The following is a 24,813-nucleotide window of genomic DNA, read 5'->3' as shown; positions in this document are numbered from 1 at the left end:
GGGGATCCCAGAGCTTAGAGGAGGAAGGGGAAACGAGGGCAGGAAGGGGTGGACTCACCATTGGTTTCAGCGTCATCCATCGAGGCCTGACTGTGCAGGGACTCGCGCTTCTGGGCACTCGACTGGATCACGCCCAGGCTGCGGTAGCCCTCGTCGCTGATCTCGCTCCCGTTGTCGCTGATGTTCTCGAACTTGCTCGAGCTGCTCTGCTCCGGTGCGGACACTCCTCCGCCCGGCGCGGAGGTGGCAGTCACAGCCCCCACTCCCACTCCCACTCCCACGCCTGCCTCCTCCAGCGAGCAGCTGTAGCCGCCAGGCAGCGACTTGGGCCCGTTGCTGTAGGAGTCCAGGGAGCTCTGCTTCCTCCGCATGTCAATCAGCCGCCGGGGACTGGGCGACATGGAGCGCCGGGCCAGCCCAGGGGAGCCCAGCAGCTGCTGCTGCTGCTCCGAAGCGGCGGCCCCAGTGGCTGCCACGACTCCATTGCTCTGGATGCCATTGAGAAATTTACGCTGCGGCGTCGGGCTGCGACTCCGGTACTTGCCCGAATTGGGGGACAAGCTGTTGCCATTCTGTTGGGCCACAGCCACAGACGCTGCTCCTCCTGCTGCTGCTGCTGCTGTGGCTGCTGTTGCTGTTGCTCCTCCTGCAGCTCCTCCTCCTCCTCCGTTGCAGTTCGAACTGGTGAAGACGCGTCGCGCAGCAGGCGGTGAGCTGTCAATCAAAGGATTGTCAATCATGGTAGGACAGCCAAAGATATGCGAATCCGAATCACTCACCGCTCGAATATCACCTGAGCCTTGTGCAGCTCGATGCCGTTGCTGGGATTGTGATTGGGCGACTGTCGCGGTATGAGACGAGCGGCCACCGAGCTGCGATGCTGCGCCCGGCAGCGGCAGGGATCGTGCTTGTCCAGATAGTGGGCCAGTGTGTCCCAGCCGCCACCCACGCGCACCATCACATGGGAGCGAAGTATCTGCAGAGGAAAACGGATACTCATAAGCGACTTCTTCCTGGACAGCTCCTGTACTGCTGCACTTACCCGCACAAAGATGAGAACTTTGGTGTCGCCAATGCGGTACTTGCCCTCGGACACGCGTACCATGGGAAACTGAGATGGGCATGTGCACTTCTCCACCAGATCTCGCACCTGCAAAGGCAAAACATTTATGAGTGGGAACAGGGGATAGTGCCCGACAGAGCCAGTGGCTTGGGTATCACTCCCTGCTCCGATCACTGCAGTTAGTCCCAAGGCTGCATTCGATATTTATCGATGCTCAATCGATAACTGATCGATATACGAAATGCTTGCTCCCCTTGCTCTAAGAAAGTTCAGTGTGGCCCTGTCTGTGCCCTGACACCCGCCACGCTGCCAGCCAACCTCCCCCTGGGCTGACGCTGACCCTCGGCATTGCATAAGCCTGACCCCAGCCGTCGTCGGACTGCCTGACCGACTGACTGCTGCAGTTGGAGCGCCGCTTTGCTGATGCCAATACAGATGCCGAGTCCACGGTCGAAGCCGAAGCCGAAGCTGAAGCTGAAGCTGAAGCTGATCCAGCGACGAGCGATGACGATCATCGGGGTCACCAAATAGTTTTTCACTGCATAAATTCACGCGCTGCCATTGTCCAACGAAACAAATGATTCGCGGAGAGGCGGCAGGCGGGGGATACCCTTGCCCTAGGGAGAGCCAAGCAGAGTCCATGGGAGCCAGACTGTGCCACAGCAGCAGCAGCAGCAACAGCAGCAGCAGCAGCCTGAACTGACGACTCTGTCCGTCCCAACTGGCGGCGGTGGACAAACAACAAATGACGACTTGGCCCGAAACTCCAACTACAACTACAGACTCCGACTCTGGGCTCTGGGCTCTGAGGTCTGAGGTCTGAGGTCTGAGGAGCCTGGATTCAGCTCTTTCTTCGAGCCCATTTGCTACTGTAGTTTGTGGCAAAGACCCGAGACGGATGGATGGGCGGCAGAGAGGACATGGAGGAGCGGGTGGGTGGTGGCAACGCATTTGCACCTTTGAACTTTTGCAAACTCCTTCGGCAGCTCTGAATGCGTGCTTGGGTGGAGCTGCTGACAATAAATCTTTCGACTGTGGGGCCAGCGTTGGGTGGGAATGGAAATGGGGAGGGAATCTCTCCCTCTCTCTCCCTCTGCCATGGCAGAGATCGAGGATCGGCGTGACTCTGACGCATACGAGATTAGCTGGCCATGGAGCGATGGGGCGATTGGGCGATGTGATCCTGGCCTAACCATAAATCGCATGCCACCAACATTCACGGCAGCCAGCCAGACAGCGGACAACAGGCCAGAGACGGAACGATGCGATGCGATGCGATGCGATGCGATGCGATGCGGACGTGCCAAAGCCCCAGTCAGAGTCAGAGGCAGAGGCAGAGGCAGAGTCAGAGTCTCCTACAGCCTATCGAGAGTCGACAAATGATCGTGGCTGGTTTGCTACTTCTCCCCTCTTTCTCTTTGGCTGCTGCTGCCGTTGCTGCTGCTGTTGGTGGCACATCATTTGATTTTCGACAAGTTGTTGAGGCTATTTGCTGATTTGGCTGCTGCTGTGGCTACCTCCGATGCAGCGCTGGCGCTGGCTCTGGCTCTGGCTCTGGCAAATAGATTGGCTGAGCTCGAGAGTCGAGAGTCGAGTCGAGAGTTGAGTGGATGGAGGATCGCCCGGGCAGCTTGTGGCGCTGCTTCATGTCCATGTCCACGCCAAGACCATCTATCCATCCCCCAGCTGTCGATCGTTGCTTAGATGTTGCTTTTGCTGCTGCTGCTGCTGCTGCTGCTGTTGCTGGCGGCGTGAGGAAATGTTTGTGCATGGCTTTCATTAGTTTGGACATCGGTGATTTCCATTGCGCCTAAGCCATCCTATATCCTCCATCCTCCATCCTCCATCCTCATCCTTTGTGGCCGCTGCTACTGCCGCTGTCGTCACACTTGCAATTACATTGACAATCGCAATTGTTTGTAATTGTTGGCTTGGCACATCGTCAGTCAGCGACGACGACGCCGATGGGGTAACATCTTGTCAAATTAATTTGACATCTCAACATGGCAGACAAACTGCCGCCCCCTAATTTGGCATATCCTACAGCTGGACAGGCAGACACCCAGCGGAAAACCCACCAAAGATTGCCTTAGATTGGTTTTCGTTTGGGTTACTGGCTGCCTTTCTGGCGGGTCTGCCAAGTTCCTAACTGGAAACTTAGCCATGGCTAAAAATGGTCTTGACAAAAGTTGCAGGCAAAACAATCGTGAGCTGGGCCATGAACAAAATGTACATACATACGTTTTACATACATTGTACATACATACATATGCATGTACTTATGTACATATGTATGTACATGCAGAGAAAGAGAAACCCCCGAGAGAAGTGGACACTGAAACAGGAACTGGGAACTGCAACTGCAACTGCAACTGCAACTGGGACAGGGACAGTGACAGCGCCACCTCTGGCGAGAAATTCTATTCGAACTGAAGGGATCGATCGACTCACCATCTCATCGAGGCTCTTTAGATCATTGGTGATTATCTGGGGCTGGGGACCGTACATCAGCATGGGATGCTCATCGGCATCGTCCTCGTTCTCCGAGTCGTCGCTGTCGTCGTACAGGTCCGTCTCGGAGCCCACAGTTGTGGTCGTTATTGTCGTGGACGTGGCCGTGCTGCTCAATGTCGAGCTGCAGGCGATTGCCTCCGTCTGCGTGCCGCTCTCCGATGAGTTGGCGGCGCCATTTGCCTTGATGTCGGCAGCGATTTCCCGATCGATTTGTCGCTCCATCTGCACCAGCATGGGGGCCAGCATTCCTATCCAAGAGAGAGAGATGCATTGGGGGTAAAGTGTGGGGAGATCCCTGTGGATTACTTACCAAACTTGGCGCCTCTTCGGGCCACCTCCAGCAGGCAGAGGATCACGTGCTTCTCGTTCTTGCGCATAATCAGATCGTCCGTTTCGAACAGCAGGCACTCGATGATCTTGAGGCTCTTTCTGCAAGGGGATTATCGATTGGTTGATCGAGCGATCGATTGGCATCGATAAGCGATAAGCGATAAACTCACCTGCACCAAGTTATGAAGTTGGAGACATTGTCGCGGGCAAAGAAGGTGCCGCTCTTGGCCGCCGGCAGGTAGTGGATGTTGCCCAGGGCCAGAATCGGTCCGGCCAGGCCGGATGTCATCGAGCGTGTCATCGATTTGTTGCGCGCCTGCCGCCGTGCCAGATAGTCCTCTGCCGCCTGGCGCACATAGTTCGCGTGCTGCAAACAAAGAGGAGGAAGGAGAAGGAGGAGCGTGAGGAGGTGCACAAATACCCAAAATGAGCACAGAGACACACAACAAGACAAGACAAGAATTTGCAGCGAAAGTCAAGATAAAAATACAAAACTAGAAAATGCTTCTATTTAAGCTTCCTAGCCAGAATATAGCACGACATTTTTGGGCTACCCACCCCCCAGGCCCCCGACTGTGTCAACCCCCCCTCGGCCAATGGTCGTTGAGCGATCAACGAACGCTGCGGCGATATTTCGAGAGGTTTTTTTGTTGCTTTTGCTTTTGCTTTTGTGCTCTTTTTGTCAAACGGTAAATTCAGGACAGACTAGAGATGAGCGAAAGCGAATCTGTTGTTTCATGTGTAATGCATATACACTTACATATGTACATACATACATACATACATACATATGTACATAGATATGTAAAACATACAGAAAACGCATTCATGCAACGGTAAATTGGATCCCTAGCCCCCTTGCACACCTTAATTTAATTCTGAAAAGTGCTTCAACCCCAACACCTATAAGTCCCCCCCTCTTTCGTGGCACACAACAATTTGCCATTGGCACATTTGACGTTTGAGGTTATATCATCCGCAATCCGAGATCCCCACGGCCCGAATCCCATATGCGATGCGATGCGCTGCGCTGCATGGCGCTGCTGCCAGCAGAGGCAGCGACAGCGGCAGAGGCAATCGTGTCTCGACGTGTCATGCATTTCCATTTGCATCATTCCATATTCATTTATGCACATTTTGTTGTAATAATTTAATATTTAAACAATATTATTATACCTGCCTCCCCTGCGACACCCCCCCTTTCCAGTGCACGCTGCTTCTTTTATGGATATCTGACAAATGCTTTATTTGGTGTTTATTGTTTCACCTTTCCATAATACCCTAGACCCAAAAAAGGGCATTCCCAGCAATGGCAACGGCAACGGCAACGGCAACAGCAACTACATCCCCATGCAGCGTGCATGATGCTGCTCTTCTGCTGACGTTTGCTACTGCTGTTGCGGAATGAGTGCGGAGTGCAGCGGCAGGGGCATGACAGGGAGGTCTAATTGTAAATATGCATATCAGTTCATGCCTCAAGGAGAGTGGAGAGGGAAATTAAATATTTCAGTGGACTTGCCTTTTCTGGCGGTGGCCCTAAGTTAGGGGGTATCGCTGCGTCGATCCTCCTCTACTGCCTCTCCATCTTCATTCGTCTTGGGCTCTTATCATGCAAGGTAAGCAGCGACGGCTACGGCAACTGGGACAGCGACGCCCACGATACATTTTGGCTACCCAGAGGCGTTAAATGCATCTCCCCCCGCCCCCTTGCCTATCATCATCTTCTGCTTCTGCGCTGCGCTGCCCACGAACAGCATTATAATACCCTAGCGGAGGGTATTATGGGTGCAACGTACAGAAGGAAGCGTGGAGACAAAAGCCCAACCAATGTACCTGCAAGAGTAGCAAAGACTTCGGCACACGTTTCGTTTCGGCACTGCTTTCGTTTCACTTGGCCGTTGGCAGCAGCACGGCAGTGCAGCAGCGCAGAGGGCATCGTAGCTTCGCTTAGAACCGAAGCCCCGCTTGTTGTGTTTGTGTGTTCGTGTGACTGTGCGTTCGTGTGACTCTGTGTTCGTGTGAGAGGAGCACTCTGAAATGTTTGTTGTTGTGTCTTCTTCTGAATAATGCATAGACAGCGGCGGGAGAGACGGGCGCAAATGCATATTTGATAATCCCCCCACAACGGCAGCCAGCGTCACCTTTTCACTTTCGAAATTCGACTGATGCTGGAGGATGGAGAGTGCAAGTTGTTGGCTGCATGGTGGATGGAGGGAGGGAGGGGGCACAAATGGATATATTATGACATCAAAACTTTCTTGCGTCAACAGAGTGGCACGTGCCGGTGGTTGTTTATGGATGCTAATGGTAATGAATCGATGGAGGAGCAAATAAATGCCAAAGAACTCAAAGCTTTCCATATCCCACAGTCCACAGCCGTATGCACATCCGCATCCGCATCTTCAGAGTCAAGTGTTGAAGCAATTAACGTGACTTTAGCCTCGCTCTTGCCTTCTCCTTTTCCTTCTCCTCCTCCTCCTCCTCCTCCGCCTCTTCCTTGTAGTATTCCTTCTTATTTTGCGCTGCTCAAGTGCGAGGGCCAGAGCGAGACGAAAGTGGGTCGACCTGTGGGCCACCGCCACTCAATCTGGCCACGCCCCCCCCCACGTCGCGTGTACGTGACGTTGATGCGATGTATGATGTATGATGGATGGGCTGATGCCAGGTGGTAGAGGAAGAAGACGCGACGCGCAAGGAAGAAGTCTATGAGAGGGCGGATGAGGAGGCGTGTGCTAGGGTGAGGAAGAGGGACAGGCTTGCAGGTGCAAGTGCTCTGCTCTGCTCTGCTCTGCTCTCTGGTTGCGTTACGTTTGCCGTCACGTAATTAGCTTAGATTTCCGACCCCCCTCCCCACCTATTGCAGTTTTCTCCTGTGCCCATAGTCCACCAGCCAGCCTGACCTGCTGCAAAATGTGTGTCAATATGGCGTTAATAACATTACATGACTGCTAAAAGCAATTGCAAAAAAAAGAAAAGCTCTGTCGCATTATAACCGTAACGGCTCAGTCGTAAGCGCGGGCGCGAGGCGCCGACAGAGGCAGCAGCAGCGACACCGACAGCGACGCAGTCAGTGCAAAGCCATTTTTTTTTGCTTCCGCAAAAGGCAAATTGAATAAAAGTAAAACGAAAACAATATTAAAGCGAGCCGAAATAAAAACACACATAAATAAAATGAAATTGCGAAAAATGCACAGAAAACTTGAAGTGAAGAAGGGAGCTGAAGCTGTTGATACCCTGCAAGATCTGCCAGATATTTGTGGGAGTTACAATTTGTACAACTATTTGTTTGTTCTATCTTCGGGCAGGTGGCCAAGTGCCAACTCCCATTTACAATCTCCCTCGTCTAGTGGGGCTATGCGTCCTGTTCCACGCTCTGCAAGGGTATGCATCGTACGGTAGACCAAATTTGAATAAATAAATAACGCACAATAATTGATTTGTGCAATTAAATGGACCCACACACACACGCACAGACATTGTGCTGGTGCTCTGCTAAGCGGATTTCAAACTGTTTGTTTTCGCATTGTCGATGATTGCCGTCATCGATTGGTCGCACAAAGCAACTCCGCTTTTCGCTACCCGCTTTGAGCTCCCAGCTCTCAGCCGAGTTCAGCGCCAGTCGTTCAGTGCCCCACGCCCCACTCCGTGTTCCACTCCGTGTTCCACTCCGCTCGGAGCTCAATCAAAATCAGCAACTGTCCACGGCCCATTCAAAATCATATTTCAAACGTTTTTCTTTTGTGTCTTTTGTGTCTGTTGTGTGTCTCTCTGGGGTTCAAGGTTCTCAGCGACGACGACTTCCTCTACCCACATCAGACATACGTATGTACATGGCTTTGGCAATGATAGATCGATCGATGATTCTGCTTGCAAATGATTTCTGCACAGTCGAAGCGAAACAGCCGAAAGAGCCGAAAGAGGCGAATCGGCAACAACAACAACAACAAGAACAACCGCAATGATCGATCCATCGATCTGAGAGCGACTATCGCTCACCTGCTCGGAGGTCTTTTGATCTTGGCTGGGCGACGATTAACGGTATTTCCATAATGCCCATAGAAGGCTTTTCTGTCTATTTCTGCTTTGGCCACAAAAAGTTTGTTGCTCTCTCGGCGCGGTGTGTGGGAAACCATCGAGCGACCATGGTGGGGCAGCATTCGATCAGCAGCATCGATAGATCGCGATGAGATCACTCCAGAAAGCCGCGATGGCCGATGACGATTGCAGGACTGGAATGCTAATTCTGGAAATTCGAGTAGCCCAAAGCTCATTACAAACGGAAGTGTTGTTTACGATAACCTTGTGTGGGCATTAGATTATATTGCTACAAACAAATTGTGTGATTCTTGACCAGCATCAACCTCTCAGTCAGGTACTTGACTTGATGCCAACTGCTGTGCGAGTCTCCCCCATAAATCAGACTCGTTGCCTTAAGTGTCGCACCCTTCGTGTACGTAGGGCCAATAAGGCGTTAAGGTTTGGGCCGTAGTAATAACAGCCAGAGCAGAAGTCTTTCTATGGCTGGATGGCTACTTGGCTATGGCCAAAGCTGGCAAGAGATTCGATGCCAAAAACCAAAAGCTGAACCAAACCGAACCGAACTGAACTGAACTGGTTTTGGTGTTGTCGTTGTTGTCGTTGTCGCTGGGGCCAAAGCCAAAACGAATTTTGAATGTGGGTGAAGTTGTTAAAAATGTGGCAAACGCAATCGAGGTTAGCCGGAGACAGAGAGACAGATACAGATACAGATACAGAGAGAGAGAGAGAGAGAGAGACACACAATGAGTTGTACCTATTAGTTGGCGCATATTTAGTTATAAACTTGAATTTAGACTCTGGCCAAATTAGAGTCTGGTCCCATGTGCTCGAGTAAGTGTGTTTTGGCCCCCCAAAAGTGAGAGCGAGACGACCAGCAGCAGCAACAAGCAACAAGCAACATCAAGCATTGCAGATACAGATACGGATGGTTTTACAGATGAAGATAAGGAGAACACAAGCCACAAACCGAAACATGAATGGAAATAAAAATGGAAACACATCGAAATGGCAACAGGCACCACCCGAAGACCCACTCGAAGCCGGAGCGAGAACCAGCCGCAGAATGTCGAGAGATCTGTTTGTCGCGCTTGTCCGATTTGTCCGATTTGTCCGATTTGTCCGATTTGGTGTGTGTTTCCTGCTTGGAATAGCCAAAATCCCAAAATGTCGAGTCTTAGATCTCAGCTGCGATCTTGAACAGCTCCGAGTTCTGTTCACATTCGTGTGACTCTCAATATCGATTTGAGCCAAGTTATGGCAATTGTAATCTCCGAAAGACGTTCATTAAGAATCCGCAAAGAACTGCGAAGATCAGGAATACGACAACAATTTCTCCATTTCCTCTGCATCAGGCTGATCGTCTGGCTACCGATATTCCGTGCTCGTCCTTTACCAAACTGAACGTTGAATGAGTGAATGAATCACACAGTTACCTCATGCCTCGTCTGTTTTAAGTTTCTCCAATGGATCACGGATCACGGATCACGGATCTCTGATCACGAAGCCGCTTTTGACCGAGAGAGACTGCGACTGCGACTGCGACTGAGAGAGATATCATCACGGACGAATTATGGTGCGTGCTGGCGCTGGCTCGCTGGGGATCTCCCGTTCAGCTCAGCTCAGCTCAGCTCAGCTTGGATCGTGCAAATTGCCTGGCCATGCCGTCGCGTCTGGATCTGGCCCGAGTCGACGAGTCTATTTGGTTATTTGTCCACTTTTGGCCAAACAAAACGGAGGCAGAGGCAGAGTCAGACTCGGAGTCGGAGTCATTGTCATTCGGTTGTGGCGTTGGGTTGGGGCTTGGGGCTTGGGGCATTTGTTGTGTGTGTAAATACGGAACATATGTAAATATTAATTTTATTAAGCAAACGTGACTCTAAGATCTTGGCTTGGCTTGGTCTTTGGGTTTTTGCGATTTTTGACGACAACCCACACGATGGGGACTCTGTCTCTGTCTCTGTCTCGCTGTTTGCTGTGCGACTTTTCATATTTGGTTTTTTCGATATTCGCAATATTTGCGGATGCGATGCGATGCGAAATGCTTTTGTTGCCTTTGTTGCCATCGTTACTGTTTTGGGCAGTCCGACAACAGTCGGCAGTTGCGTGGGAATTGGCTGGGCAACTTGGAGGAGGCGGCAGTGGCGGCCTTGCCTTTTGAAGTCCAAGTCCAAGTCCGAGTCCGAGTCAAAGTCTAGTTTCAGTACCACTTCCACCTGTCACGGAATTGCCAATTGCTTGCTCAGTGAAAGCAAATGGAGTGTGGCCAGAGCCGCTTGCCAGTCAGCCGATGAATCACTTCGTCGATCGATCAAACGATTGTTCTATCGATTTCCTTTTTGGTGCTGACTGACTGACTGACTGACTGGCTGCATGACGCACGCAGACTGCTCCTCCACCGCCTTTCCACTGACCTTTTCCGCTTATATAGGCAGAGAGGCAGGCAAAATGATTCTAAATTTAGAGATCGATTCGCACAGATCGTGAGTGGCTGCCGCGGCGAGTTCTGCTTCTAGTCACGCTCTCCCATCCCTAGAATGGGCATTTCCGCCGCACTGCCGCACTGCCGAACAAAGAACGCCCCCGAAGAGTTCAAATTAGTCAGCGACACTCCATAAATCAGACACAGACCTCCCCGTGCCGCACTCCGATAAAAACAATCAAATGGCACCAGGTCCATGTCCATGTCCGTGTCCGCGTCCATGTCCAGGCCAGGTCCAGGCCAAGTTCCACTTCAGACAGCTGCCAATTGGCTGGGTCCGCTTGGGCTGCCAGCGATTAGCATACAATTTGTTGCTTGGGGTGGGGGGTGGGGGGTGGCTGGACTCGCAGCAATAAATAATAATCGCTTGGAGTTTTTTTCTGTGTTGTTGCATTTTGTCTCTGTCTCTGGTGCAGACTGCCAGTGGTCTGGGTACAAATTGCAGCGTTAATAAAGTCAAAATCGGATTAGACACGGCCCGGCCCGGCCTCACCTCGTCACAGTCGCAGTTCCAGAGTCAGAGCCAGTCCCAGTCCCAATCCCAGTCCCAATCCCATTGCCACCCGCCACCTCACAGCTGTGGCCCCTCTGTGCTGTCAGCCACCTGTGTTGACCACCGAACCCACTCTCGGACAGCGATATTTGGCCAGCGACATGCACGAGCAATATCTGGTCATACATATGTACACCCCCACCCCGCCAATCAGCCAACTCCACTCCACCCGATGGATATCTGCGATGGAGAGAGAGAGATATTCGATCACACAGTAAATTCAGCACTAATGAATTTTGATTCGTTTCCATTTGCAACCGAATAACTTCAGCAATCAATGGAGCACGAGGGCGGGCAGGCCAGGAGGGGGCGGACGTGACCCATAAATGTACAACTATATCTGTGTGCAACTGAGGTACAGTAGGCACACACGATCGATACAACTGTGCGTAAAATATCGATAAAACTGTGCGTAAAAGATCGATAAGACAGGCAAATCCCAACGCTAGAACCTCCACCTTGATGCGGCAGAAGCCCAGCTAAGGGAAGGCACTTGCAGATCATTTACAAGCTTCCAGCTTCCTTGGCTCAAAGTCGATGTTTCTGTAACATAAATATGCAATCTATCTACCTAAGCAACAGCTGCGTGATCCACAGATGTTAGGCACTGCAAAGTACAAACGCAGAGGACTGTCGTAGTCCCTCAGCTATTGTTTATATACTCGTACTCTACGTGGATCATTGCGTAACTCCAATCAAACTAAAGTTCCTTCTTAGTCGTTGTAGATTAAGTTGTAAGTGTAAGTCCCTCCGTTTACACAGTGAAACTCCATCCAAAGTTCTTTATTCAATGGGAAATGATTGGCAATTCGAATGGATTGCATATCCTGCAAGCCAGTCTCTGAGGTCCACCCGGCCAGTGTCAATCGGTTACAAGAGGCGCGGATCGATCGTCTCTCCCATGGCGCGCATGAAGTCAACCAGGCGGTTGGCCTGGCCACGGTCCTCGCTCGAGATGTAGGAGATGGCCTCGCCGATGGTGCCGGTGCGACTCAGGAGATGAGTGAACTGGCCCAGGGTCGCGGGAAAGTCATAGTTGATGACATACTTGAATTCAGGCAGCTCGAATCCCCGCCATTTGACCTGGGAGAGCACGAGGGTGATGGGCGGCTGCTGGGTGCGAAGATCGTGGAAGACCTGCACTCGCTGCAACGGACTCATTCCGCGGTGGAGGCCCAGGCAGGGCATGCAGCGGCCGATGGAGCTAACCAGATAATCGACATCAGTCCGGTTTCCGACGTGGATAAGGATGTTGCCGTCGTCCTTTCTGAATGCCGATAGCAGGCCAGAGAGCATCGGCATCTTATCCTCCTCCCGGATAACCTCCACTCGGTGACGCAGGGGCAATGCGATCTTCTCCTCCGCTGGCAATCCCCGAAACACAATCTTCACGTAGTCCCGACGCATTGTGCGCGGGATCAGCAGCTCGACAGCCGGCGTCAGATCGACTGTCCAGAGGAGCAGCTGCACATTGTCGCGTGCCTGGGCAATGATGCGGCACATGTGGTCCCCGAGTCCCGAGGCCGTGAAGTGGTCGACTCCATTCACCACGAGAAAGGAGCATCGATCCAGCTTCACTCGGCAGCGTGGATCCTCCAGGTCTTGGGGGGTGCTCACCATCAGCGCGCAGCTCTGCTCCTCGTTGCACTCCTCGCCGCCGAGCCAGCAGATGGTGCGAATCCCTAGGGGCGCTGCGTAGACACTCGCCATCCGCGCAATCTTCTCGACTGCCTCGCGGCCGGGCAAGAGGATGAGGGCGATGGGTCCGCCATCGATGGCCGATGGCAACGGGCGCTGCTTATGGATGTGTTGGATGGCTGCCAGGATGTACGCCAGGGACTTGCCACCGCTGCAGCGTCTATGGGTCACGGCCACCAGGCTGCTGCCCTCAAAGACCACCGGCAAGGTCTGCGACTGCACGATGGTCGGCTCGAAGATGCCGCGTTCCTCCAGTGTGCGGCGCAAGTACGGGCTGAAGGGCATAGCCCAGAAGTCCCTCATCGGCCGGGGCAGCGGCAAATCACAGGAGCTGCCCATGCGCTCGATGCTGACGCCGCAACGCCGGCGGTAGATCTCCTGCTCGTTCTTTGGGGGCATCTGCTGGCGCACAGCTTGGGGGCTGCTGGAGGAATTCGACGACGATCTGCGTGGCTCGGTCCCACCACGAGCTCGTCGCATCTCCGCACGTCTTGAAGTGCTGTTGGCATCTCGCACCCGCTCCTTGCTGGCACTGCGCACATGACTGCGGCTTTTGCGGTCCAATCTGCTGGCGACTGGCAGTTCCGGTGAATCCTGGCTGCGTGGCTCAGCCTCCTGCTGGCTTCTCCAAGTGTACCGAGCGCGAGTGGGACAGCGAGAACGGGAACGAGAGGAGTAACGGAAGCGAGAACGAGAGCGAGAGCCAGAACGGGAGCGAGTGCGAGTGCGAGGGCCTAGCACGTCTTGCGGCAAATTCTCTTTGCCGCGCTGCTCCAGCTGCTTCTGCTTCTGCTTCTGCTCCTTACCCGGTGTCCTCTTGATCTTCTTCCTGTCCATGCCACTCGCCCGCTCCTTGTTCGAGTTCATCTTGAAGTTTTTCTTTGGTTTTGTGTGTGTTTAATTCTGTACTGTGTAGTTTTTACTCGGAGCCTCCTATTTCACCGAAATTCGATTTTTTACTGATTTTGTTGAGTATTTCAACGCCTGCCACAAATTTGCTGCAAAATAATTTCGGAACTGTCAAGCTGTCGCTCTCGGAGTGAGCTTTGTGAACCAGTGAACTACTTTCAAGTGTTGGTTAACTAAACATCGAGCTTGCCAGGACTGTACTGTATTTTTGTGCCAGTTTGGACACATTTCCTTGTTGGAGTTGGCTTTCCAAGGGCAGTACGAGGGCCCATGACGTGCACTTTGGGCCACGGCTTTCAATTGGGCCCATCCATCGCTTGATTAGCGAGAAAGGAGAGGGAGAGAGAGAGAGAGGCACTTGCATTGACCATTGTGGAGCATTGTGTGGACACGGACTTGGAGACGGTTTTGGAGTGGTTTTCGGCATTCGGCATTCGAGTTGCGGAAGTGGAGCGCATTTCACTTCACTCCACATAAGCGTTATTTAATCGAAGTTGGAACAGTGTTGGAGAGTGTTGGGAGGGGGGCACACGCATTATCTGCCCCCGTTCGGCGGTTATCAATGGATAATTGGCGAGTGTGTGCGAGTGAGTGTTTGGTCAATTAAAAGCATTCGCTGGCGTTTTTCTTTTCTTTCTTATTTTTTATCAAATTCAATTAGTCGCCGACGACGACGACGACGACGACGATGCAAACCAAGCAAACTACGAAAGAAGGAGAAGGAAAACCGAAAAGCAGAAGAAGAAAACCAACAACAGCCACAACAACAAAGTTGGGCAATCATCTCTGTGGTGAGGTGGGGTGAGGTGGGGTGAGGAAATGCACAAACTGATGGACTGTCAAATGCAGATTCATATTCCAAATTCCATATTCCATATTCCGCATTCAGCTGGATGTCGGACTCTCTATTCTAACTATAGAAATATTCGTATAATTAAGTAGATAAATTGGCAGGCAATTGGCTGTACAGATCGTTAAGACAATTCGCTAATGACCGCCAGAGACGACTAACGATCTCCTTTGGCTAATTGGCCTCCGGCCACGTACACCGAGCGAAAAAGCAGCCAGCAAATGGTGAGCAGTATGCCCAAATCAAAGTTAATTATGCTCTGTTTGCGCTTCGTTTTACGCTCAGTGTAGAGCCAGCAGACTGAAGTGCTAGACGTTGCAGATGACGATGATGTCGCGGCCATCAAGCCGAAACTACGACTCTTGTCCAGATGATGAAGACATCAGACAACACATCGACTGTGCAGTATCTGGGGATCTGTATTTGTATCGTTCAAGGAGACTTGTACCCCTTTGCCGCTTGTGCAGCTGCAGCTGGGCGCTCGTTGCTGTCGCAGAGTTTCAATTAAAGTTCCATTAACGCTTCGCGACACACACAATTATCCAAAAATTATATTTATGCTTATGACATTTCCGGCAGTACCCAGCACCAGAACAGTTCCCCCGACCCGTCCCCTCGGTTTATTGTGTGTGTGTGTGTGTGTGTGTGTGTGTTTATGCAAAATTTATGCCCGTGGCTGAGTCATTTCATTTATTTCAAGACAGCACAGACAGAAGATCAAAGCGACTTTATGATTATGCTGCACGCATATCCATCACCATATCGAGCACTCGTCCGGGTGTGGTGGGGTGCGGGGTGCCATGGCAGGGCAGAGTCAGCAAAGAGTTTCGGTGCAGTCCATAGAATCCCAGCAAAGAGAGATCATTCTCGCCTGAGCCTCTATCCGGATGTTTGTGTGAGCTGCGGAAAGAGCACACGAAGCTCGAATACGCGCACAGATTGGAGCACAACTCACACTCTCTCACTCTCTCACTCTCCCACTCTCTCTCGGACAACAAAAACGAAGAAAAACGGAAGGGAATGAAACGAAACGGAACTCCACGACGACGACGACACCGGCAAACACTAATTGATGGCCATTCTGGCAATCTTCAATGTTCTGCCACATGGGTCCACGGACAGAGCCAGCCGCCTCTTACACGTTTTTACTTTCGAGGACCCAGACGATGCCAGAGAGCATCGAGGCGGCATCTGCCACAACAATGCCGCCTCCCAGCATGAGACCCCAAAGAGGGCAACCACACGATGAGGCTGCGACTGTTGCTTCGCTGCTGCTGAGGCTGCTGCTGCTGCTGCTGCTGCTTCTGCGATCTCGTTGCCGATACAAGTCCGCAAAGTCTGTCTGACAACAACTGGCGGCAAAAAGTGCTGCAACAACTGCAACATCGAGCAGCAACAAGCAACAGCAAGTAAAGACAAATTGTCTACGGGTTGAGGTCTTGCTATTGGCCTCCAGCGTGACGATGTCGGGTGCTACTGGCGCCACTCAGCGCCGCAATCACAGGAGGAGGGCACGGCAAAGCAGTGCAAAGCAGTGCAGTGCAGTGCAGTGCAGTGCAGGGGAGCTGTGCGCAGGGCAGGGGGGTTGTGTGTTTATGGCATGTGCCACCCAACCAAACCAAAAACGAAAAGCAACCAAAACCAAAACCAAAACCAAACCAAGCCAAACCGAGCAAAGCCAAAACCAAAGACGAAGCCAAAATCAAAACCAAAACCGAATTAGAAGCGAGCCAAACCGACAACGCCCGAGATGGCAATGGCGATCATCGGGGAATGCCTCGAATGATGATTCAGTGGCTCACAGGAACACGACATCGATTCAATGCTAATTCAATGGCTTCATTTATTTCCCAGTCCGAGAGATGCTCCTCCAGGGGCCGCGCCTCGGGTTCCCACAGACAGCCGCTACTCCGACCCTTCCCTTCCCAATCCCCGAACGATTCCATCCGTTCGCACTGCTTGCAAGCAAGGGATTGAGAGGGCATAGAAGTAGAGCCGCGACCCTTGATGCGTGCATTTATTAGACGTTTGCCCCGCAACCATTTGGCCGCCTGCCTCCTGTTCCATTGGACACTTTGTTTTTGCATTTGTGCTCGACTTAATGCCAACTGTGTCACCCACAGAGCCGCGCACATCCATCCATTCAGTGGCTAATTTCCACTCGCAAGGATGCCCCGGCAGGGGTGCAACAAGAAAGGAAAGGAAAAGGCAAATGCAAATGCAAATGCAAAGGCAGTCTGCAGTCTGCAGGCTCAATGAACCCCCAGTGACCCCGTTTCCCGCTGCCTGGAGTGCATCAGAGTCTGGGGCAGGTGTAGGAGAACCTTTTCAGTTTTTGTGGAAAGCATAAAAGTTGAAATGGAAATCCGTTTGGGTTTTTAACACTCTTTCTAGAGTGTGTGAGTTCCATCCCCCCATTCCCCGGTTGCGACTTACCTTGCAGAGTGCCACGCCGGTGTCGAGTCGATCCATAAAGTTCTCGGCGTTGATGCTCAGCTCGGGATAGAGTGTGCTCAGCCACTCGGCCAGATCCTCCTTCATGGCCTCCAGATACTCCTCGCTGGACTTGAAGGGCCTGTAGGGCCGTGCCTCCAACATGGCCATGGTGTGTGGGGTGTGTAGGGTGTGTGGGGTGTGTGTGGGGTTCTGCGACTGCAGCTAACTCTCGGAGAAATGGAAACTGATTTGGCTTTCGCCTTATCTTTCGGATGCAGCAGAGTTACGTAGGATTATCGCTAGTCAGTGGCTGCCACAGCATTGCGGCTCGATTCGTTTCGGATTTCCTCTCGGATTTATCGGCTTCTGCAAAAAGAGAGTTGGGAGTGAATCAGAGATGAATGTGTGTTCTCTTTGCGCTGGAACATGGATCTGTCGCAATGAAATCACTTTGGCATCAAGTAGATCGTAAATTGTAAATATTTTAAGCAGACATTTCCCCAGCCACAGCCCCAGCCCCTCCATCACTGCAAAACAGCGGAAAAAGAGCGAAAATTTATGATTGTGCCACTGCAGCTGACATAATTATGGGACGCAAAAACCGCAGCAGCAGCAGCAGCAGCAGCAGCAACAATAACGCCAGTGCCAGTGCCAGTGCCAGTTGCCGCCAGCAACAGCAGCAACTGCAAAAGTTATACAAATAAAATCAATAAATAAAACATAAAAGTGACTCGCGGCAGTCGTCGGTTACTTGAAAAAACAAAAAAAAACCCCAACAAAACCAGCAGCAGCAGCGAGAGAGACCCATACACAATGCCCCTGCACCATGCCTCATGCCCCATGCCTCACGCCCCATGCCCAGACACGGCAGCAAACCTCAAGACATGGCTAAAAGGTGGCCGGCCAGCCATCGGGCGCCAGGTTAATGGCTCACACCCCAGCGCTGAGCGGCGTGCCGTGCCCCAAGTCCCACTTCCAATTCCGGCCACTAATTAGCGGCAAACGCAATTGAACTGTGAACTTCAGCGCGGGAATAGCTCCAGAAGATTAATGCCATTCCCATTCCCCATTCCCATTCCCATTCCCCATTCGCATTATGGGAATTCATCGCTGAAGCCCATCTCGAAAGGCAGAGGGACTGCTGAAGCGCACAAGGTCACGGCACAGCCCCTTGGGCGGAGGCTTATCTCAGCGTTTATCATTTATCGTTGTGTGTAAGGATGCTGCCACGAAAGGATTAACTCTGGCCAGGTGGAGAGAACAGGTTCGCCGAACAAAGAGAACGTCTTCACGCGCAGCGACTACTCTTGAGGAAATGTTTAACAAAACGGAGATGTTGCACACGGAAATATGGGTGAAGAATTGGGTACGAGTTGGGGAATAAACGGAAGACAAACGGCAGCCCCTTCAAGTACATTCTGCTGTGCAAATTCCCCATAAGTGAATGGCCCGAGCCAAAGCGACTAGAATGGCATTGATGGCCATTCTCCATGACTATTCCTATTGGCTTAGATGGAACTTTTCACAGATGTGACAAACTCCCAGGGAATATGTAGAGATTGCGTGTATGTACAGTCCCGTAAAAGACTTCCCAGTGAAGAGGTGGGATCGCATTCGAATTTGCTTCCCCGTTGGTGCTGTTTATTTGTTGTTTGAGCTTCGCATTTGCTCTTCGCTCTTCGCTTTGCGTTTTTCTTTGGTTGTAGCAGCATTAGCCGCCACTTGCGTAACACTCATGCCCGATGAGGTTGGTCTTAATTAAGGCACACCGTTTACATCTGTACATCTGTACATCTGTATGTACAATGTTTGAAGAGATTTCGCATTCCGCGATCCGCGATCAGCGATCAGCGATCCGCGATCCGCGATCAGCGATCCCCCCCAATGGTGGCGAGCGACCACACAGCGAAGAAGTCCATTGGTGTGTTGGCTAATTTGAGGCCATTGATGATGATGATGGGGGAATCGATGAATGGAGCGGTTGCGCGGCACTGGAATTGAGTCAGCTGATTGGAAATTGTAGGAGCCCCCCCGAGGGGTCTCTGACAAATTCGCATCTCATCTTGCTGGATGGTTGGCTGGACCTGCATGCAAATTCGTATTTGTTTGTCCAGATCGATCAATCTATTCACAGCCACGCCCCCCAGCTGAGGGGGAGGGAGGGAGAATGACAGAGAAGACATCGCCAGTTGATGTTTTCTTCTCTTTTGTTGCTGTTGTATTTTTTGGGATATTTTCGTTACTTTGTTGCCATTTTCATTTGGAGAGACAAGCAAATATGCAAATGTGTTCGCTGGGGCCTTTTGTTCGACTGATTAGCGGTATTTTTGAAAGTGAATTTAATTAAAAAATCCAAAATCGCCAAGCAAACAGATTCGTATAAATCGCATAGGATGCGTCGACATCATTTTCGCTTATAAGGCCCGTCCCATTCCCATTCCCATTCCCATTCCCATTCCCATTTCGCTTCGAGCTCCTCCTCCGCCACTCTGCTCCCTCTGGTAATTGCATTTGCCTCGAAAATTGTTTAGCGCCGATTGCCGAATGCCGAATGCCGATTCCCACATTTAAATTTGTGGCCAGTGCAACGTCACCCCCACTGGGCATAGTGCCTTGAGCCTTAAGGTATGTGTGTACATACATATGTACATTTTATGTAAACTCTCTCTTTTATCAACATTTCGGCACAGAGTTGTCGCTTGGCTAGCCGATACTCAAAGTCTTTGGTGTCCTCTTTTGAATTCTAACTATATTGATTGTCTGATGCATGCATGTACATCGCTTACTGGCATTTCATATGTCCATACATACATAATATGTAAATACATAAATATTTCTGGCAATGGAAACGAAACGAAAATGAAACGTTTCTGGACGCGCTCAGAACTGATCGCAAATATGAGATTTCTTCTGTTATTTAATTATCTTCTCTTCGTTCTTCTTTCTATTCTTCTCTTATTTTTGTTTTGTTTCACACTCCGCCTTCTACCCACTTTGGCCCTAGGCGAAAGTTGTTGGGTGTTTTTATGCTTGCTGGCTTTCCTCCATTTCCATTTCCATTTCCATTTCCATTTACACCTCGAAATGTGTGAATTGCCAAATGACAGTAAAAGTGATCGAGGGACACCCCGTAGGGAAAAATATGTTATAAAAGCAACAAATTTCATTTTTTTTTGTTTGTTGACTTTTTCAATTAACAATTACAAACGCCATGCCAGCGTTGGAGTTGGAGCTGGAGCTGGAGCTGGGTGGGGTTGGGGTTGGGGATCGCTCTAGTGTGGCGTGGCGTGGCGTGATGTGGGGGCCATGCGATAAAGTTTCACAATGCATTGGTCGCTTGGGGTGGGGGAGGGTGGGCGAGTATCGATACACATACGCGATAGATCCAATGAGAAAGAAATGCAAGTCGCATTTGGTTTCAAGTGTGTGAGAGGGCTCCACTTCACTTTACTTCACTTCATTCCACATCTCTGGCACCCGCCGCCGCCTCACTGCTCGCACTGCTCTCCGTCTCCGTCTCCGTCTCCCTTTGGCTTGCCACCCGAACGTTCAATGACACTTGAAGCGACAATCGAAACGATTTCATTTCGAGGCAGCAACATTCCCATCCCCATCCCCATCCCCATCCCCACACCACCGCACACACAGAGTCACAGTCGCAGTCCGCCAGCACATTCCCGCCATGGCCTGAACTTGATGCACTCGCACATGTCAGAAATCACCCATGAACCATGGGACCATGGACCATGGACCATGGACCATGATTTTGACAGGCAAAAATCCCCAACCCATACCCCTGGATGCAGCGCTCCATGTGCTCCATGTACCCTCCCCTCCCTCCCCGTTCCATGGAGCAGAGCAACAATTTCAAATCTCGTTCAAGTGCAAAAGTTATTTTCACAAGTTATTATCTATCCATTTTCAGCCATTGAGCCAACAATGGTAACAGCACTTGAATGGAGTTCCCTTACAGTCCCCAGTCCACAGTCTCTCTCCCTCTCTCTCTCTCTCTCTCGTTTGCATACACACGGAGATGATTGTGTGGCTCCTTTTATGGCTCCCTCCACCTGCATCTCCTCTTCTTTTGTCTCCTGATGCATTGCCATATGGAAAGAGTCTCTCTCTCTCTCTCTGTGTCTCTCTGTCTCTGTGGCATTGTCATCATCTCCTATGCCACATTTGCAACATCAAGCATCAAGCCATCAGGCGTCAGGCGTCAGGCGTCATCACTGTCAGCGTCACCATAAATGCGCCACTCGCTCACCCTCAGCCCCCCCTCCACCCCTCCATCCAGCTGTTGTAGGTGCTTTATGGGCAGAGTAGGGTAAATGCACTTGGCGAAGTTATGTCCCAGCTTTGTCTCTCGTTTCGGCACTCACAGCGAAATCAATAGAGCGAGGAACACAAAAGGACAACCAGGCAACGCCATTTTGCAGTTTGGCCACCAGAGAAATTAACAGTAAAATCTACGCAAATGAACAGTGCCATGGAGTGGACTTTTGTCGCTCTCTTTTGTTCTAGAACTTAGCATAAATACAGAAGAGAAGGGCAAATAAAATGGGGAAAATAAAAGCCAGTACGATTATCTTTAAAATGAAGTGCTCTGATTTGGCTTCTACTCGAACTGAATCGAACTACAATTATGCCAAAACACTCTCTTGGGGGATCTCTCGAGCATATCGAGTAACGGTATCCTTGGACTGCTGGTCCTCTCCGCGAGCTTTTACTGTAATTTATTTACATTCATATTTACATATGTATTTACATATTGTGTGTGTTTGTCTATAATTTGCATTTACTGCTCGTAAGCATGGCTGATGGCGTTGTCGCTGGCTTGGAGTGAGAAGCGTGTGTAGGAGGACGACGACCTTGGACTAGCTCCACTCTGGTGGAGTGGGCGGTGGGAGGTGTGCAAGTTGCGGCTGACTAAGAGGTAGTACGGCACTATCCATTGGCACGGCGCCAGCACTAAAGTTCACAAAAGAACTGAGTCACCCGGGGGGGAAGGCAAAAGGCGGCGCTATTTAGACCAAACAAATACTTACATATGTACATACATATGTATTTGTATGTATGTACATACATACATATGTCTGTATGTATAAAGAAGTCGTTCTTTTTATGTCTGGGACCTAAGTGATCAAAACTTACACGGGCATGTGGGTAACCTTCCGAAGCTGTTGTATCATTTGAAAGGGCAGACAAAAAAGCAAACAGCAACAACAAAATAAAAACAAGATAAAAACGACACCAAACTTAGGCCACCGAAACTCAAGAACACCAAATTTGGAATTGTATGATACATTTGTAGATCAATGCGGATGTACTGTAATGGATGTTTCCAAACTTTAAAACACAAACCTGAACAGAGGGCATTTTAAAGACGTCCCTTTTACTATTTGGTAGACAAATAAATGTCGCAAAAACCTAATTTATAATGTATTTAGCCTCCGACTGTAACGGCAGACAGCAGAAAAAAATACAGACAGTGAGAGGACAGAGCAGCAGCAGCAGCAGCGCAGCAGCAACAGCACAGCAGCAACAGCAACCGCTACAGCGGGGACAGACAGAGATGGAGACAGTGGGACAGACAGACGCGAACAAAGACAAAGCTGCGACAAGTTAAGAATTCGAATTCGAAACAAGAAACGCAACTTAAGTCTGCGTAGGTTTCTTAAGTAACTTCAAATGTTTTGATTAGACTTCAAATGACAAAAGCAACAAAAACAGCAGCGCCAAAAGCTTCACGGATCGAAGCTCCACATACCCTGACAGTCGCGTCTGTTGGCTTGTTCGGTTTTTTGTTTGAATTATCTGCGGAAACAAGCAAGTTTCCACAAATGGAATTATTAACAGATAATACATGTGTCCGTGGTATATTCTTTGTGTAGCTTAACAATAGGTTCTGCAAAGTTATCATAATACCCTCATCAAGGGTATAGCAATAGTCCCCAGCTTGCAGCCTGAGACTCGAACTCAAAGTCATTTGCGCAGTCGCCGTCGGAATCGCGGAGTGTGGGTTGCCCCAGTGTTGGGTGAGTGAGAGGGGGGAGTAGGCTTGGGTTCGCCTGCAGCGACCACTGCAATGACCTACCCTATCCAAAGAGAGTCACCGTGAGAGCGAACGAGAACTCAACGTGGAAGTCAACAACATGTTTAACTGCTTAGAAATCTTATCAGCTGAAATCCATCAGTCAATGGTGGGGAATTACATTGAGCAGCAGCCTGAAAAGTTTTTGCACTATCAAAGTCTTAAGTACCCACCATAAACTATTTATGTTTCTCCCAGTGACGTAATACCACTAGAATTAGACGGTTGGATCGGGAAGGGTATGCAAGGAGGGCGGTAGAGAGTGGTGCGGTACAGCTGCAGGGTGTAGGAGTGTAAAGCAGCAGACTGCTGGAAGCAACGGTGACCAGGAGAGAAGGGAAGCAGTAGCCGAACGCAGGAGAGGAACAAAGCCGGCGACTGCAAGCATTTTTCTACCTCGCCACTTCTAATGTTCGTTTCTCGAAGCCTCGCAGCCTCGCAGCCTGTCTGTCTTTCTGTTCTTCTGTCTTTTTCTGACTTTCATTAACCATGGCCACAAAAAAAAAGCGACGACGATGACAACGGCGACTGCGCTGCTGCCGGCGTATCTTGCAAGATGTTGTGCTGCTTTTGTCCGCTTTTCTCAGTCATTTCATTTGTTGTCTTTATACCCTTGCACAGGTTCTTATGATTCTCACTAGATTTTGTCCACGCAACGCAAGGCAAGGCAAGGCAACGCAACGCAAGAAAATGCAATTCACATGCACTCAATGGGCATGAAGACACTGAAAAGGGTATCAGTGGCATCGACCCTCGGGCGGGGCTAACCTTCATTTCTTGTCGTTATGGTGGCGGCGCTGCTGATGCTGATGCTGCCTCTGCCGACTGCGAACTTCTCTCCTCACGCAGCTGCACATCTCAAGCCAGACCAGGCAGCCACTCCCGCTCACTTGCTCTCCTCTGCTCTCACCAACCCAACTCTCTCCCTCGCTTGCGTTCACCTTTCGTTTGCCTGTTGTGTACGCGCGCGTGTGTGTGTGTGTGTGTGTGTGTTAGTGTGTGTGAAGCACACCTTTCAAGCGCAGCTTTTGCTCTGCTCTGCTCTGCTCTTGACCTTGAACTTGTGTCGGGTTTACTTTTGTTTTCTTTGGTCGCCTCGCCGTCACTTAACGTTTTTTCTCTCCCTGGTTATTGTTGCTGTTGCTTTCTTTCTGTACGGCTCCGATCCGATCCGGTCCGGTCCGACCCGGCTTGGGCTTTGGGCTTTGACTTTGGCTGAAGTGCTGCCTAATCAGGCTTAATGCCGTCGCCATCTCCAAAGAAGGGTGAAGGGTGAAGGGTGAGGGGGAGTTGGAGTTGGAGTTGGAGATGAAGGTGATGCCGAGAGACCTTTTCGAAGAATCCGCAAAAAGGGTAATTTTTCAGTATTTATGCAGAAATGTGTTCGATTCGTTTGGTAATTTCTATATGCAAAAAAAACACAAGATTTATATGTACATATATGTATGTACATATGTACATACATACATATGTACATATGTATGTATTTACATATGTATTTATACCTCATAAATTATTCCATTTTGAGAGAATCCTTTTGGGCTGGAAAGTTCTCGGGAAGTGGGAATCAATCGAATGATTAATAAGAAAAGAGGAAATGGGATACAAACATAAAAATACATACATACATACATATACATATATGTACATACATACATACATACATACATACGCGCCTTTACATCTCCCGTTAACGAGCCAACGGGCATTTAATGTTTACATTATTTTGAGGTCCCAGTAAATGAGGTTAGGGTTACAGCCCAGTTCTGGGCAGAGCGTGACCAAAGCCCTTGGGCAGTGGGTGCTGTCCGAGGTTCTGAGGAGGCAGACAACGACTATCTGATGACAATTG

General features: G+C 50.4%; 1 protein-coding gene across 3 annotated transcripts in view; it reads right to left on the bottom strand.

Annotated features, from left to right (window-relative positions):
- LOC117903404 (GAS2-like protein pickled eggs) overlaps window positions 1–24,813 on the bottom strand; it is a 47,634-nt gene that overhangs the window by 3,671 nt on the left and 19,150 nt on the right. For 2 of the 3 annotated variants that reach the window (XM_034815399.1, XM_034815400.1), the window contains exons 3-9: window positions 16,871–17,236; window positions 4,078–4,274; window positions 3,888–4,006; window positions 3,515–3,825; window positions 1,043–1,150; window positions 780–976; window positions 59–714 (exon numbers count right to left, since the gene is read on the bottom strand). In XM_034815399.1, the coding sequence (XP_034671290.1) occupies window positions 59–714; window positions 780–976; window positions 1,043–1,150; window positions 3,515–3,825; window positions 3,888–4,006; window positions 4,078–4,274; window positions 16,871–17,038 (1,756 nt within the window). In that variant the 5' untranslated portion in view covers window positions 17,039–17,236. Of the gene's footprint in view, window positions 1–58; window positions 715–779; window positions 977–1,042; window positions 1,151–3,514; window positions 3,826–3,887; window positions 4,007–4,077; window positions 4,275–16,870; window positions 17,237–24,813 lie in introns of those variants that run through there. The other variant, XM_034815398.1, reaches the window with a different exon arrangement.

The sequence above is a fragment of the Drosophila subobscura genome, chromosome A, assembly GCF_008121235.1.
Source record: "Drosophila subobscura isolate 14011-0131.10 chromosome A, UCBerk_Dsub_1.0, whole genome shotgun sequence".
Taxonomy (NCBI): Eukaryota; Metazoa; Arthropoda; class Insecta; order Diptera; family Drosophilidae; genus Drosophila; species Drosophila subobscura.
Note: the sequence above shows the minus strand (reverse complement) of the source record. Positions and strands in the feature narration are given on the sequence as shown.